This window comes from Leishmania donovani, chromosome 8 (genome assembly GCF_000227135.1).
Source record: "Leishmania donovani BPK282A1 complete genome, chromosome 8".
NCBI lineage: Eukaryota > Euglenozoa > Kinetoplastea > Trypanosomatida > Trypanosomatidae > Leishmania > Leishmania donovani.
In genome coordinates this window covers 469,446-484,683 of record NC_018235.1, presented here as the reverse complement: position 1 = coordinate 484,683, position 15,238 = coordinate 469,446, and the positions used below count along the sequence as shown (strand labels likewise).

Genomic DNA, 15,238 nt, shown 5'->3' with positions numbered 1-15,238 from the left:
AGGGGATGCGGGGCTGCTTCGCGACTCCCCACACACAGAGCGTGGGTACTGGACCGCGCGATATCGCGCCGAGGTGTACCCCCCGTCACCGGGGTGCCCTCAAACTGCAGGCACGAGAAGGCCGGAAAAAGAAATGCACTGAGCGCAACGCCGTCCATGTGCACGTTTGAAGGTGGGGAGAGGGGGATAGGAGAAGTCAGAAGGGGAGGGGCGGTGTGTGTTGCGTGAACGAAGGGAGGTAAAAGCACGAAGCAGCCGAGTCCTCAAATAAAGAGGCACGAAACGAGGAGGAGAACGGAGAAAGGAACAATAGAGAGAGCACCGCGCACATACACACATAGACAGTGCAGTGAAAACTGAGACGGGTGTGTGCGCTTGTGCGTGTGCATCTGCGTACGCGCGTGTGAGGGGGGAGGGGAGGGAGAGAGGGGCGGAGCACGGAGGAGCGGGCACAAAGCATTTCCGAGTGCTTTTCCGATGCAGATATGAAAGCTCTCTGTCTCGCGATTCCCCTCCGCCGCCGCCACACACGCATCGACACAGTGACGCTAGCACGGAGAATAAGAAGGGAGAGAAAAGCAACAAAAGAACGGGAGAGGGCGGCGACCCGGGGGGAGAGACGGGCAAGGTCGCATGGCACACAGCAAATGCTTTTACGCTGTGCAGGTTGGACGACGCCACGTAGGCAACGTGTGACTTTTGTGAAAGCGCACGACGTGTGTGGACGCACAGGCGCAGCACACAGGATGCACACACATGGCGACTGGGAGAGGAGGGGCGAAAGAAACGGGTTAACGTCCTCCCCCGGCGCGCCGCCGTGAGGACACGTGGGGGAGGGAGGGGGCACCAGGCACGTGCTCGCGCGGGTTAGGCGCCTATGCGCTGTAGCTCAGAAGCGAGCAGCACGTCAGCGAGCCCTCCGCCTTCGCGATCTCGTCCGCCTCCAGCACCACCTGGCGCGTCGGGCGGCCCTGCGCCGTCTCCTCTGCCGCGAACGCCTCGATGCGCGACGCAGTCCCGGGGAACTCAGCAGCCGTTACTATCGTGCGCAACGGCTTGCCATTCTTCTCCGCGGAGAAGCTCAGCACGTTCGCGCCGGCCGGCTCATTGGAATCGACCTCGACCACTTTGAACCCGCGCGAGGTGAAGATCTCCGGGTCGACCCACTTGGGGCTCAGCAGCAGCGTGCTCTCCGACAGAAAGGTCACCGCACACTTCAGGTGCAGGCAATTCTTCACAACGCACTGCACGCACTCCAGCCCGTGCTTGCCAAGGTACTCCTTCATCTGCTCGTACCCTGAGTCGTTCGAGCGTGTCGACTTGCCCACAAACACGTACTTCGAGTTCGCAACGTACAGCACGTCGCCGCCGTCAACGGTGCCCGGCTCACAGATGCGGTAGTTCTCCTGGCGCAGAGCCGTCACCGTGTCCAAAATCGGGTCTACCTCCGGGCGGCGCGACGGCGCACCGGGGCGCGTGATCACGGCGCACGTGTTGTATATCATCGACACGTCCTCCACAAACATCGAGTCGGGCAGCTCGTTCAGCGCCGGCAGCTCGATAAGCTCGATGTCATAGCCGTCCTCGATCATCTCCTTGAACACCTGCACGTACGCCTTGTGCTGCTTCCGCACAGCCTCGAGCGAGATTGTCTGGCGCTCGATGCACGTCAGCTCGCACGTCTGCTTCTCTAGCGCACTCGACACGGCGCGGCACACAACAGTCAGCTTCGTCATGGTGGCTGTTCAGGGAGTGGGGTATTAGGGGGAAAGGGAGAGCGAGTGAGTGAGAGAGTGCAAGAAGGCGGGGGTAGGGTAGATCGCGATATGCGCGCGTGCTCGTGTGCGCATGTATGTCTGTCAGGCGGAGCGGGGGAAGCAGGCGAGATGGGGAAGGAGGGAGGGCAGCCAGGTGAGACGCGGAGGGCGGAAGAGAGAGCGAGACAGGGCAAGGAAGCATCCGCAGACGGATGCGCGGGGACACGGGGAGCAAGCGGGTGGCGCACACCCCACAAGAGAGGGAGAGGAAGACGTGCGCGGAGCATCGCTCATCGCGCACACATGCGCGCATGCTGGTATGCAAGAACGTTTGATCCGAAGTATGTGCAGACACGCACGCACGAGCACATACGCCACAGGAAGCACGTCATGCCCACACGCTGCGTAGTGCGTCGGGATGCCAGGGAGTTCCGCAGGCAGCGACCTCGCTGGTGGTCAAGTAGCGAACATATGGAGCAGCGCAGTTGACAGCGCCGCCGCGGGAAGGACGCTCGCCGTGGACAAGCACCGCCTGGTACAGGGCCGTGTCTGGGTGCACGTATCCGACGCTCGCTGCAATCAGGGCCACCGCACCGCCGCTGCTGCTGCCACCGAGGGGGAGAACTGCCAGAGGCGCGGCGTCCGCGCTGCTGGTTTGCTGGAGATCCGGTGTGCGGCGGCTGCAGAAGGAGGCGAGGAGGCGCAGCGCCTCCCAGCAGCCGGCCGAGCACGCGTAGAGGGTTGGCGCCGGAGGTGAAGCGGCAGAACTGCTTGCACGGAGACAGGACGGGAACGGAAGGGTGAAGTAGCCGGCGAGCGAGATGTGCAGGGAGGCTGCGGTTGTGGCGGGCGAAACGGTGAAGGGCACCCAGCACCTTCGGAGGAGGGTGCTGATCGCAACAGCCACGGGTGAGTCACGGCACGGCTCGAACTCCTGGAGCACCGCAGCTAGGGTGGACTGTCCGGCGCTGTCCGCCAACACCTCTCGAGCGCCGTAGTCCTCCATCGCGGCGGCGCCGGCGCGCGCTCTGCCGACCTCGGCAGCACCGTACAGAGCAAGTTGCGAGCACAAGTCCGGTGCATCAGCGGCGAGCGATAGAAGCGCCGTGCCGCACGCCTGCCCAGTCGGCAACGCAGCCGTTGCCCACGAGTCGGGATGGAGCGCTGCCAGCACACTGGAGGCCAGCCAGGCCAGCAGCTGGTTGCCCACCACGGCAGCAGTGCCTGGGGCCAACACAGCGACGTAGTAGTACGGCGGCGACGCGCCGAAGGCGCCCACCAAGCCCAGCGGAAGGGTTGCGCACAGCACAGGAGCGGTCTCTCGAGTAAAGGAGGCGGCGCAAGACAGCGCCGCACAGTGCCCGCCTGCCCGCGCCCTCGCCGCCGGCGGCGGGGACGAGAGAAGGACGAGGGCGCCGAAGAAGCGCCGCAGCGTCACCACGTTCACCGCTGGAACAGCAGCGGCGCCGGCAGAAGCGGCCGAGGGCAACGACGCGGAGGACCCACTGGAGGGAAGAGGCGCAGTGCACGCGTACACCGGCCGTTCTCGGCCCTCGACCCATACAATGACGTAGCAGTCGGTGCCGCTGCTGTTACCCGCGGCGACAGCGGTGCCGGTAGTGGTGCTGCCTGCCACCGCACAAGGGGAGGCCATGGCTCTTGCCAAAGACGTAAGAGGGAGCGGCATATCACATGCGCATGCACACACACGCCAGCGGCAGCGGCAGCGGCGCCAACATAAAGAGAGGGGAAGGAAAGTCTCCCACAGCCGCTGTGCAGTGCTGCTGCTATCTGTCTCGCTCCTCTCTCGTGATTGGCAAAGGAGGAGAGCTGTCAGTGACGATGCGGAGGGGAGAGATGGGGAGAGGCGTGCATGGATGGTCGCGTCGTTTGCACGCCCGTCACTTGAGTCTGTGCGAAAGCGGATGGCGACACGCGGGGAGAGAGAGAGCCACGGGGGGAGAACGTTGGGGTGGCATCAAGCGAAGGGCATCGACGCACACGCAGACACGTGCAGCGCACGTGTGCAAGCATGCGCAGGCAGAGAGTAGGGGCGACCACTTCTCCCACCCACCCCTCGCGCACACTCTAAGGCAAATCCCACGCAAGGGCAACGCCCCAGGCCTTCACACACCACACACGCCCGGCATGTGTGTGTGCGTGTGTGTGTCTGGGCGTGCGCGCGTATGCGTGGGAGGGAAGAAGGGGAGGGGCGAGGTACTCGTGCGCGCTGGGAACGGACTACCCTACAAGACGTAGGGACAGGCAGGGGCGCGGATGGTACACCTGCGCGGTGGAGTGCGGGACTGCTGAACGGCGCAGTTTTGCCTTTTCCGCTGCGGTCTTACTTTGCGTTGTCTTCACTAACAAGGGAAAGGGTGAAGTGTAGAGAGACGCCGTCACCAAGAAACCCGATACACACGCACGCTCGCACAAATGCGCAGAGAGCGGCCAACACACTCGAGCAACGCGCCTCACACACACACACACACAGGCATTGTGTGTCTGCGCGGCAGGTGGTGGGACACGCTGTGAAACAATCACCTCCCTATACCTAACGGAGTCGCTTCCATCCCCCTCTCCTCCGCCTTCTCTCGCGTTGCCCATCACCCCCCCCTCCACTCGCGCACACCAACACACACGCACGCGGACAGACAGAAGCATAAGCATGTGTGACTCACGTATGCGTGTGCGCCTGCGCGTGCGTGCAGGCACGGTGGAAAGCGGAGAAGACAAGAGGAGGAGAGACAGCGCCCCCATAACCAAACGTCTGATTCCTAAAAGACAGGCACACATGCAGATGATGAATGCTGAAGGAGCGTGCCACTGTGGCACGCGCACGCACGCAGAGGTGCAAACATGCACGGAGCGACAAGGTGTACAGCACACACACACACCTGCATCCTCCGCGCCAGTGGGGCGGTACAAGCCTCACCACCACCTCCCAGTTATCCGAAGAAGATGCCGATGTGGCTCCTCGCGCTCTCTCCTACGCGTGGTCCCTCAGTCTCGCCTCCCCGCTCGGGGCAGAACTCATCGAGCTCTGTGAAGACCCGCGCACAGGCAGACGGGCACACACGCGCATGCAGAGCGGCGCGCATACAGAGGGGAGCGCGCATGTGTGCGGGTGCGCGGCCTTCGGACATGCCGCAGCGAGAGGGGCGGGAATGCGCCGCATCCCCCACTCACGCAGTCATGCGCGCGCGGACACAAATACTCAAGCGCAGATCAGCTTGCGTTACGGGTGGCTGTCGTCAGCGGCCTGGCGCTTCTTGGTCCAGTACTTCGAGTACCTCTTCTGCGCGTCGCTATCGTGGAAAGCAGGGCGGTACTCGGACCACTGATTGTAGCGCATCACCACCTCGCCCCAGGTCAGTGCGCACTTCTCCACCGGCGGCTCATTCGCCTTCAGCGCCTTGGCGACACACACGCGGTGCGCCAGCTGGGCATTCTCGAGGTGCTTCTGCAGCGCCTCGCTGGCCTGCATGTGCTGAATCGCGTCGTTCGACACGTCGTGGAAGGCGAGCTGCTGAGACATGATGGACGAAAAGGGGCAGTCGCATATGCAAAGTGCAGGGCACACACGCGCACACGAAACACTACGCGAGGCCGGGGCGCTGCGTGGGTGGCCAGCTCGTAGATGTGTGTGTGAGGGGAAGAGGGTCCTTCGCTGCACCGGCGAGACTGCGCACGGGAGCAGCGCACGATTGCGCGTGTGGGTGGGTGTCGGCGTGATATCAAGGGGAGAGAGTCCGATGGCAGGAGGGAAGGGGATGATGGAGAGGAGCAAGGGGGCGGCAACGCGGAGCAGCATGCGCCGACACAGAGAGTGAGAGAGGCGCCCACCACCTGTGCATCACATGTGGTGAAAAGTTAAACGAGAGAGGCTTGGCACCGCGCCACGCGAACACATGCATGCACTCATACCCACGTCGTCCACCTTTATGGCAGTCGGTGCTGCCGCAGTCACGCAACACGTGAGGACGTCAGCAGAGCGCACCAGCACTCAGCACTGCGGAGACGGAGGGGAGTCGGGGGAGGAGAGAAGGGGGAGCATTTCGCAGAGGACACAGTACACGCACATGCACGCCCCTATCTCATACCACTGCCTCAGTCTCTCCCGCCACCTTCCTTTTTCTCCATCCCGCCTTCTCACTCGTCTCCCTCACCTGCCGCCGTCTGTCGCACTGGCAAGTCTGCCTCCAGCTTGCGAACACCTCCTTGCGGCATAACGTCTCTGTATGCGAATCGGTGTGCGGCTGGGTCGCGAGCGGGGAAGCTGTGGCAGTTTTCGGATGGTGGAAGGGCCAGCACCCTCCTCCTTCATTTTTTAGCCCCCCCCCCCACCCCTCTGCGGTGCTCCTGAAAGCAAGGACAACGGTGGCAAGAAATACGCGCCATGTGCGATGGGCGCATAGAGGAGTAGAGGTCGAGAGCACAAGAGGACGGAAACCCAGGGAAGGATTGCGTGAGACACACACACGCACATGTATACGCGCACAGAGACGGAAAAGAGAAAAGAGAGCGCGTGCGTGAGGTGGCTCATCCTGCAGTGCGGACGCTTCTCTATGAGGAGTCGCCCGTTCGTGTTGCATGAACTGGCAAGCGGGCGCCCCTACGATGTGTCTGCTCGGCACGCATCCCGTGCGGTGCTCTATCCGGTGAGAGGGGGTGGGAAGAGGGGGATGTGTGACGGGGGCCGTAGGCATGAGTGGGGCGTTCGACAGTAGTGCGCGACGCACGCGCAAACGTGCAAACAGCCCCCATCACCCGCCACCGCTGTCGCCAGAGCCGTTCCTGTCGCTGAACTACTGCACCTCGCAGTCGCCAACATCGGGACGGCATCGCGAAGGGCGGCGTCGAGGCTCTCGCGCGGCAGCCACGTACGACACCGTGGCCTGCCCGTTCTCCTCCGTGCTCTTCTCGCCCTCCCCCGCGCCCTCATCGTCGCCGTCGTCGTGAGTTTCAGCCGCCGCCGCCTTCGCTAAAGCGACGGGCTCGGCGACCCCAAGCGCGGTCAGTGGCCCAAGTGCGGAGAGGGGCGGCGGTGACGCTGCTTTCTCTGGTGGTGCGGCGGCGGCTGTGGTGGTGGCAGGCGGGGCAGCGTCCTCGTCGGTAGTCCTCTCGCGGCTCAGCAGGGAGGCCGCGAGGCGCACGGCCACCGCCTCGCAGTAAAGCAGCTCCTCTCGAACCGCGACAGCAGTTTCCATGTTTGCGGCGGCCGTGTCGTTCTCCGGTCCATCCTCCAGCTCCAGCAGCTCGGAACTGATGGGTGCGCCCTTCACGGCTGCCTGGAGGCAGCGCACCTTGCAGTCGTGGAGGCTGCGGCGACAGCAGTCACTGGCGCTCCCGTGGGCATCTCCGTGCCGCGTGCAGTGGCAGTGTTGCAGCGCGTTAAACACCTTCACGAGGTAGTCGGCGGCGTTGAGGGACTGCAAGAGGAGCACGTGGAGCGATGTGGGCGAGACGCTGCCTGCGGCGCAGGTGGCGGGTGCAGCAGCTGCCCGCCGCTCCTCCTCCGAGAGCGCCGCGTGGGCGCGAGAGCGCTGCAACGCCTCCCGGTACGCCTCCACGCGTCCCTGCAGCTCGCGCACCTCAGCCTCCTTCTGCGCGAGGCGCGACTGCACCGTCTCTTCAGCCTCCCCACCGTGGCTGCCCACACTCTGCGCAGCATCCGCCTTGTCGCCTGCGCTCTGCAACAGCGAGCTCGGTGTGTCACCGCTGGCACGCTGCCATGCCAGCTGCAGGTGTGCGCACCTGTGACTTGTCTCCTCGAGCCTCGCCATGATGTGTGCCTCGTGCAGCTCTTTCGCCTTGAGCTGCTCGCGCAGCCGCGCGTTCTCGTCGCGGTACTGACGAAGCAGGCGACTCACCTCTGTTGGCGACGTGTTGTCTGCGCTCGTGTCGCGCGTGGGACGCAGGTCGGGGTGACAGAGGAGGCTCCCCAGCGAGCGAGTGTCGCGTGTGCCCGCGCCACCGTGCGGGGCGAAAGGCTGCTGCGGCTGCATCGCGGGGGAGGGCCCAGCGATGCCCCAGCAGCTCCCGTCAGCGTCTCGGCCGCCACACCCCAGCGCATGTGCAGAAGCGTCCGCAGTACCGCCGTGGTCCAGCAACGAGCTCCGCTGCAGCAGCAGCGAGGAGGACAGATGAGTGGACGTGACGAGGCCCTCCGGCGGCCCCTGCGCGTCCCGCGCGCCGCTTCCGGGGACGTGAAACCACCGCGGCGGCATCAACGTGCGCGCAGGCGGCGCCGTCGTGCAGGCGCCCGTGCTGCTGTACTGCGTGTCGAGCCGCGCGGGCCTCGCGCGGGCAAAGATGTTCTCCTCCGCTCTCCACATGCGGCCCAGCACCGCAAAGGCAAGACGCGGCAAAAAGATAGGGGAGCGGCAGCGGTGGTGGCGCGGTGCAGCCGCCAGTGAGCTGCGCAGGGCATGCAACGAGGAGAAGACGAAGCAGCCGCGGCACACACAGATCGGTAAGTCGGTCAGTGGGGTGGCGCCCAACACGCGCGTGTGTGTCTCCTCTACGTATGAGCGTGTGGTTCTCTTTCAGGGGTGTACGCCGCGGCGCCTGTGGGGGTATGCGCGCATGTGTATGTGGGGAAGGGAGGGGGTGCGCCGCGGCACTGCTACGGCCTTGAGCGGCGCAGCGGGTCCCTCGCAGAGCAACGCGGAGATGGAGGGACGGAGAGGGTGGGGAAGATGAAGGGGGAGCGAGGAGGCGGCACAGACGCAGCAGGGCACCCCCATGCGTGCGCCTTCGCACGTGAGGAGGAGGGGGGCCTCTGCACAGAGAGGGTCAAGTGACTCGTGCCACCACGTCGGTGTCCTCACGCACACAAGCACACATACGCTCTTCCCCAGAGCCGTGCCTACACGTGAGAGCGACAGCCGCAGTCGAGTGAAAAGGCGGGGCGCGAAGGGACTCGCACACTCAGCAGCGTGCGCACATCTTGGCGGTGAGACAGAGCGAGAGCGAGCACCAGTGAGCATCGCACTGATGCAGACAGAGACACACACACACAGGGGGAGCCAAGCGCGGTGAGCGCCGCGTCATCCTCTCTTAACTTGCGTTGCTTGAAATTCGAATAAACTCCGCCAGCACACGCGCACGCGCACGTGCGCCACCCATCACACAGTGCGGGGCGGCCGTCAGCCCGGGTTCGAAAACGGAGAGGAAAGGGAAGCAAGAGGTGCAGAGCAGAGAAGGACAGCGACAGGCCGATGTGGAACAACTCGGAGGGGGGCAGAGAGCCGGAGCACCGCTGTGCTTGTATCTCTGCGTGTGCGCGCGCAGAGAAACAGACAACGCAAGGCGCCGTTGGCATACAGAGCACACGTATGAAGAGCGGGGCAGGGGAATGAAAGGAGTGCTGCATCGCTGACGACAGAAACGCCGTTGTGCCACCGAGCCGTCTCCCACTCGCCCCACTCCCGCCCTGCACCACCCTCCACACAGGCCCTCACACAGCAGTGGACGCTGCACCTCACGCGGCACGAGTCACCTTCATCCCATTACACGCATTCGCATGCGCCTACGCGCGTGTGCGCGCGTGCGTACGGCTGGGTGCGGCAGTGATGCACGCAAGTGCACCTGGAGAGACGCACAGAGAAGCCGGCAGCGAGGGTCGTCACCCTCCCACCTGAGGGACGAGGACTACTTGGGGCTGAACACGTGTCCGCCCCACGTCGATTTCGTCGCCTCCTTCCGCTCCGCCTTGGCAAAGAGCTTGGTCGCACTCCCCTGAGCCCAGCAGCCGGCCGCCATGGTGCTGGAGGTCTTCGCCGTTGCTGTGTCGCCGCGTGACGGAGGCTCCACGGCCGAGTCGACGAGCAGCGACTGCATATCCTGTCGCTTGGTGGCACGCTGGCGCGTGTCGAGCGTGTTGGGCGGCAGCCCGTGGTCGCTGCCCGCGGAGCCCGTCGAGGGGAGCTTCAGGTACGGCAGGCTCTCCGTGTCGATGGAGAAGTCCGACGGCGCCGTGTCCGGCGAGAAGCCCAGGCAGTCACCGCTGCGGTTGCTGTACCTCATCAAGTACTGCTTCCACGACGCATCCTCGCTGGCGGCGCGGTCGTCGCGGTGTCGGCGCTGCGCCCTGTCGCTCGCCATCCTCTGCAGCGCGGCGGCAAAAGCGGCGCGGGTCTCCGGCAGGACGAGATGATCCACGTTGACGACGCACAGCTTGATCATGCCGTGCAGTGGGACGTGCGAAAAGACCTTGTAGATGCGGCGCGTCTCCTCCGTCTGCTCCATCGTGACAACCTCCTCAATCATGCCGGTGACCGTGTCGGGCAGTGCGGCGTTGCGCAGCTTCGCATCGTGCTTGAGCATCTTCACGGTCAACATGTGCAGGTAGTACGGCTGCCCTTCTCCGTCGGCGTACAGCTCGAGGTGGTCGCCCTCGCCCTCCGGAGTCGTGACGGGGCGCGGGGCCATGGGCGGCGAGTTGCGCAGCATCGACGGCGGCAGCCCCTTCGGCTCCTTGGTCACCTCGTTCAGCGCCTCTAGCAAGAATCGCTCCACCTCCGCGTCGGACTCGCTCAGCGGCTGCGTCAGCTGCTCCAGCTCGCGCATCCGCTCCGAAATACCGGCGCAGTCGGCGTAGCGCTGCCCCGCCTCGTACTGCGGGGTTGTCATCACGTACCGACTCTGGCACGACATCGGCTCCATGTAGGCTGGGAGGTGGATCGCCACGGCCTTCGCCGAGGACGGCGGCGGCGGTGCCGCCAGAAAGGGGTCGTCGGAGCGGCGCAGCACGCACGAGTTGCGGTGCCGCTTGAAGAGGTCAAAGCGGGCCTGCGCGCCGACCCTCCGCGGCTGCACCGACTGCAGCACGCAGGGGCGCAGCGTGTAGGGCGTGAGAAGGTCGTGGCACATCGGGCACTTGCGCTGCGCGCCGGCCGCCTTCTGGCGGCTCATGTACTGTAGGATGCACGGGAGGCAGTAGACGTGCCCGCACTCCGTGATGCGCGGTGCTGTCGGCATTTCCATGCAGATGGGGCACTGGAACTCCTCAGGAGTGGCCCGCATGACGACCGAGTGCACCACCTCCCACGGCACGAGGCTGTCGCTGAGCTGGATGCACTCCATCAGCCGGCGCTGGCCCTGAGGCAGCCCCTGCGTGGACGTGATCGTCAGCAGCTCGGCGCGAAGGATGAACTGGAAGTTCTGCAGCATGAAGGCGCGCCTCAGCACGGCGGGGTCGACATGCCGCACCGGCCGTGGGCGGCGATAGGTCGCCGCGGTGGTGGCGGTGGACGGGCGCTCACCAGCCCCGCCGCTGCCGCTGTTTCCCAGGGCCGCCGCCTGTAAGTCGGCGATGTCCCAGATATTCTTCACGACCTTCCCTCGCCCGCCGCCCTTCTTCGGCCGCGGCATTGGTGCCACTGCACGTTGTCTAACCAAACAACTGAACCCTCGCCGTCTACGCGTACCCGTTGCTCGATGCGCACCTACACCAATGCCTCGGCCACACACGCACACACACCGTCTGCGTGAGTGTGTGTGAGGCAACGACTAAAGAGTAAAAAAGAATCTTCGCTAGCACTCGAGCTGAGTGCGCCGCTGCAGCAGTGCGCCTGTGGAGATGGCGGTGCACGTGCGGACGGACGTACGCGTGTAGGGACGCAGACGCGGGCACACACACGCATGCACACACATGCATACGGCAGATGGGGGAGAGAAAGCACGTGAGCAGACGTCTACAGCGAGTGAGAGAGACAGGATAAAAGGGGGAGGTGTGCACGAGGAGGAGCGGCAGGCGGGCCAACCAAACAAGTGAGCAGCTGCGTGAGCCCGCGTATGCCTGTGGGCGTGCTCGTGTGCATGCCATGGGAGAGAGTCCGTGAGAGCAGATGGGAAAGGGTCGAGGAAATGGGGCACAGAGAGGAACGCCAGGGAGCGCAGCGGAAGAGGCGTACGTGCGAGCTCTCTCTTCCGCGCGGCCATTCTCCGCCAGGGTGCACGAGGCCGGCGCCGCTCTGCCCACCGGCCGGCCACACGCCCCATCGCCTGGTGCGTTCCCGCCCCTCGGGGGGGCTCGGCCCCCACACCCACACACACCAGTGCGCCGTGTGAGGGCCCGGTCGGATACGCGCGGGTCACGTGGACGCCCTGCCCACCATATGGGTGATAAAGACCTACTCACAGCCGCAGGTCGCTCCGAGGCAGCGCCACCCAGGACCCCGCCGCCGACATCAGTGGCAGTAAGCCGCGCTCACCCCCCCACGTCGTAGGTGCTTGGCCCTGTCACCACCAGGAGCGGTTCGGCATTCGGCAGGGGATGCGGGGCTGCTTCGCGACTCCCCACACACAGAGCGTGGGTACTGGACCGCGCGATATCGCGCCGAGGTGTACCCCCCGTCACCGGGGAGAGGCGCAGACGTGGGGAGAACAATGTGAGGCAGCGGACGTCGAGTGGGAGTATGAGGCCCAGCGAAGACGTCGTCGTGCTCGACCCCTCCCAGTCGCTCACTGGCACCGCTGGCGGCGAGAGAAAGAGACGGTGAGCGGCATTCCGACAGAGAAGAGTCCTGTGCTTGCGTAAGGACGCGGATGAGGTTACTCGCCGCACAAACATGTGCGGCGACGTACACGACAACACATATCCTGCCCCGTCAGTGGAAAGAGGCTGATGAAAGTAACGAGAAGCGGCAAGCGTGAGATGCTTAGGTGCCTGAAGAAAGTAACGTCTGCTCAATCGCGGAGGTGCCCCGAGTTGCCGTTTGGGTCATTCAACAACTCGAATACGAACGTTGTGCTCCGTCGTGTGCGTGTACACCCCCACACATGCGCGCATGTAACGCCAAGCGCAAGAGAGCGCAGTGCAGACTGTAAAGACGAAATCCAAACAAAGAGGCGTGAAGCAGGTGCTGGCGACTTCGGCAGCGGCAGAGGCGAGAGCATCGAGGGAGGAAGCAGAGTGGCCATACGACACCACCTCGACGGCAGCCCAGGCCCCCACACGATCCATGAATCCGCGTCCTCGTTACCACCGAGTAAAGAAGTAAACACCAGTGGAAATAAGCCGGCCACCTTGCCGCGTCTCACAGCGCAGACTCACACATGGTGCGGCGCCGTTGGGAATGGCGGGAAGTCCCAGCCGATGCCTCCATGGCGGCAATCTGTAGCTCGGGTACACACGCGGCACGGCGCAGACCACCTCCACTGGAACGCCAAAGACCGCATCCTCGGTTTGTACGACGTGGTGAGCCGAGACACGCCACCCCTCCGTCGGTGCAATGGCTGCATCACCGCCGAAGACGCCGCTGCGATGCAGCCGGAGAAAAAATCGCTGAACGCAGTCGTAGAGCACCCACGGCGGCATGACGGTGGGCGCCGACGAAGAGGCGGTACGTTCTTCAGCCGCTGCCTCCGTCCCGCTGACCCGGCTTCGGTCATTCGGGGACGGCGAGGACGCGGCGGCATCTTCTACCCGGTAGCAGGCACGCTGTCCAAAGCCGCCACCGCCCTCCATAGGCATCAGATCACCGTACAGGCCGCCGTGTACTCGTGTGCCGCCGATCATGACGGCAGAGAGGCAGTCGCTAGCGGACGCGGTCTCCTTGGTGGGCGGCGCCACATACGGAAAGGCAGTCCTCGCGTGAGGGGAAGTGGAGGAGGTGTCCTGACTACTCTCTATCGCGTTGTCGTCAGCCTCGCGCGTTGCGCCCTTCGGGCCGGTCATCAGCATCGACGCGATGGGCTGGTGGGAGTTGTTGAAGAGCGTCAGCTTAACGTCGCTCTCCATGCGGTGCCCCGGGCGCATGAGCTCCACGGCCCCCATAGCCGGATGCTGGTCCAAAACGGAGGCCTCTGCCGGTGCCCCATAAGGTGCATGGGCAGAGTAGTAGAAACAGTTCAGCGTGCCGACGGAGTCCCAGAAGTCGGCCTTGGGGGCGTGGCGCAGCTTCACTGCACTATACTGGACCGCGCGCGGCGTCTCGGCAAACTCAGCGAGGGTGTGCAGCAGCGTGTGGAAGTACAGCGGTGCGATGGCAGCGTGCGAGAAGGCGGTCCGCTGGAACGGAAGGAGGTCTGGCTGATGCAGGAAGGACGTGGTGAGCGCGGGGCCGGCGAGTGTCTGGTACGGCTGCACCGCGCCAATCAACAGCTTCGGTACCTCCAGGGAGAGGTCGCGGCGCAACACGAGAGACGTCATGTGCGGCTCCATCGATCGACCAAGGAGAGAGAGGTAGAGAGTGACAGCCGCCTACGTAGCACAGGACAGCACACGCACACCAACGATGATGCCACTGTCCTCTCCTATGCAGTTTTGTGAGCGTGTCTGTGCGTGCGTGTGGGTGGGTGTGTATGTGCCTCTCTGCGAGCACGTGAGAGGACGCGGAAGACGGAGGGTAGGCATCCACAGAAAGCGGAGTGCGCGAGCGAAGGCACGAGACCGCTCATGAAGAAGTTTAAGGGGGAGAAGGAGACGAGGGGAGCCTCAGAGGAGAGGTTGGAAGAGGCTCATGGGGTGCGTGGGAAAGAAGCCGTGAGTGCGCGTCGCGTAACAGAAAAAGGCAACGAAGCTGCACAGTCAAAGGGAAGCAGCAGCAGCCGCAGTGAGGGAGAACAAGCAAGTCGATAATCATCGCGGGGATGTCGCGCTACCAGAACACGAACCGTGGATGTGCGCACACGCAGGTAGACAGAGAGACGGTGCGTACCTAGCGAGACGCCGAGCAGCTTGTCAAACAGAGTTGCGTGGTCTCTCCCTGTGACTGTGTGCAAGCAGAGAGCATCGAGCAGCCACCGCCGCCCCCCCCCCGCTGCCTCTACACTCGAGCGCCCTAGCACGTTGCAGTCGTGATAGTACAAGGTAGACGGTTTTACGTTATATTCCTCTGTGAGTGCGCACACCTGTGCACCTGTGTGTGTGTGTGTGTGTGTACTGCTCGCCGCAGCGGCAAGCGAAAGACGACTCAACAGTGGATGGAGGCGCACAAGAACACCAACAAAGGAGGCTACACAGGCCCCCCACCAGCGGACATGCGCACACCCAATCGACGGATGCCTCGACACCGAATGTGAAAAACAACGAGGATAAGCGACGTGAAGAAACCCTACGAAAGAGTCAGGCAATGGCGTGCAGTGAACCCCCCCACGCCCACACGCACCAGGGGCTCTCTCGCCATTCCAATCCCTTTCGCTGCGGCTGCATCGCATCCAGTGCCGAGTACGAGTCCATGCACATATTTGTGTGGGTGTGTGCGTCTATTCATGCACTGCAGTAAGGCAGTCGAAAGGGCAACGACAGTCACCGGATGGGGAGGAGAGAGAGGATGATGGGGTGGGGTGGAGTGAGGAGAGTACACGCCCTCATGCTGGGAGAGACAGACGCGGGCACACACACGCATGCACACACATGCATACGGCAGATGGGGGAGAGAAAGCACGTGAGCAGACGTCTACAGCGAGTGAGAGAGACAGGATAAAAGGGGGAGGTGTGCACGAGGAGGAGCGGCAGGCGGGCCAACCAA

At 64.2% G+C, this 15,238-nt stretch overlaps 6 protein-coding genes across 6 annotated transcripts; all 6 read right to left on the bottom strand.

Moving 5' to 3' along the window:
• Positions 1-875: 875 nt before the first annotated feature.
• Positions 876-1,736, bottom strand: LDBPK_081220 (hypothetical protein, unknown function; the record flags this gene model as incomplete). The annotated part of the gene is made up of 1 exon (XM_003858628.1): positions 876-1,736. The coding sequence occupies one exon, from the start codon at positions 1,734-1,736 to the stop codon at positions 876-878; it is 861 nt and encodes a 286-aa protein (XP_003858676.1).
• Positions 1,737-2,145: 409 nt separating this feature from the next.
• On the bottom strand, positions 2,146-3,444 carry LDBPK_081191 (hypothetical protein, unknown function; the record flags this gene model as incomplete). Its single annotated transcript, XM_003858627.1, has 1 exon — positions 2,146-3,444. One exon carries the CDS (start codon positions 3,442-3,444, stop codon positions 2,146-2,148), a length of 1,299 nt encoding a protein of 432 aa, XP_003858675.1.
• A 1,551-nt stretch (positions 3,445-4,995) lies between these two features.
• Positions 4,996-5,295, bottom strand: LDBPK_081190 (hypothetical protein, conserved; the record flags this gene model as incomplete). The annotated part of the gene is made up of 1 exon (XM_003858626.1): positions 4,996-5,295. The coding sequence occupies one exon, from the start codon at positions 5,293-5,295 to the stop codon at positions 4,996-4,998; it is 300 nt and encodes a 99-aa protein (XP_003858674.1).
• A 1,270-nt stretch (positions 5,296-6,565) lies between these two features.
• Positions 6,566-7,987, bottom strand: LDBPK_081160 (hypothetical protein, conserved; the record flags this gene model as incomplete). Its single annotated transcript, XM_003858625.1, has 1 exon — positions 6,566-7,987. One exon carries the CDS (start codon positions 7,985-7,987, stop codon positions 6,566-6,568), a length of 1,422 nt encoding a protein of 473 aa, XP_003858673.1.
• A 1,426-nt stretch (positions 7,988-9,413) lies between these two features.
• On the bottom strand, positions 9,414-10,934 carry LDBPK_081130 (hypothetical protein, conserved; the record flags this gene model as incomplete). Its single annotated transcript, XM_003858624.1, has 1 exon — positions 9,414-10,934. The coding sequence occupies one exon, from the start codon at positions 10,932-10,934 to the stop codon at positions 9,414-9,416; it is 1,521 nt and encodes a 506-aa protein (XP_003858672.1).
• A 1,810-nt stretch (positions 10,935-12,744) lies between these two features.
• On the bottom strand, positions 12,745-13,929 carry LDBPK_081120 (hypothetical protein, conserved; the record flags this gene model as incomplete). Its single annotated transcript, XM_003858623.1, has 1 exon — positions 12,745-13,929. One exon carries the CDS (start codon positions 13,927-13,929, stop codon positions 12,745-12,747), a length of 1,185 nt encoding a protein of 394 aa, XP_003858671.1.
• Positions 13,930-15,238: the final 1,309 nt, after the last annotated feature.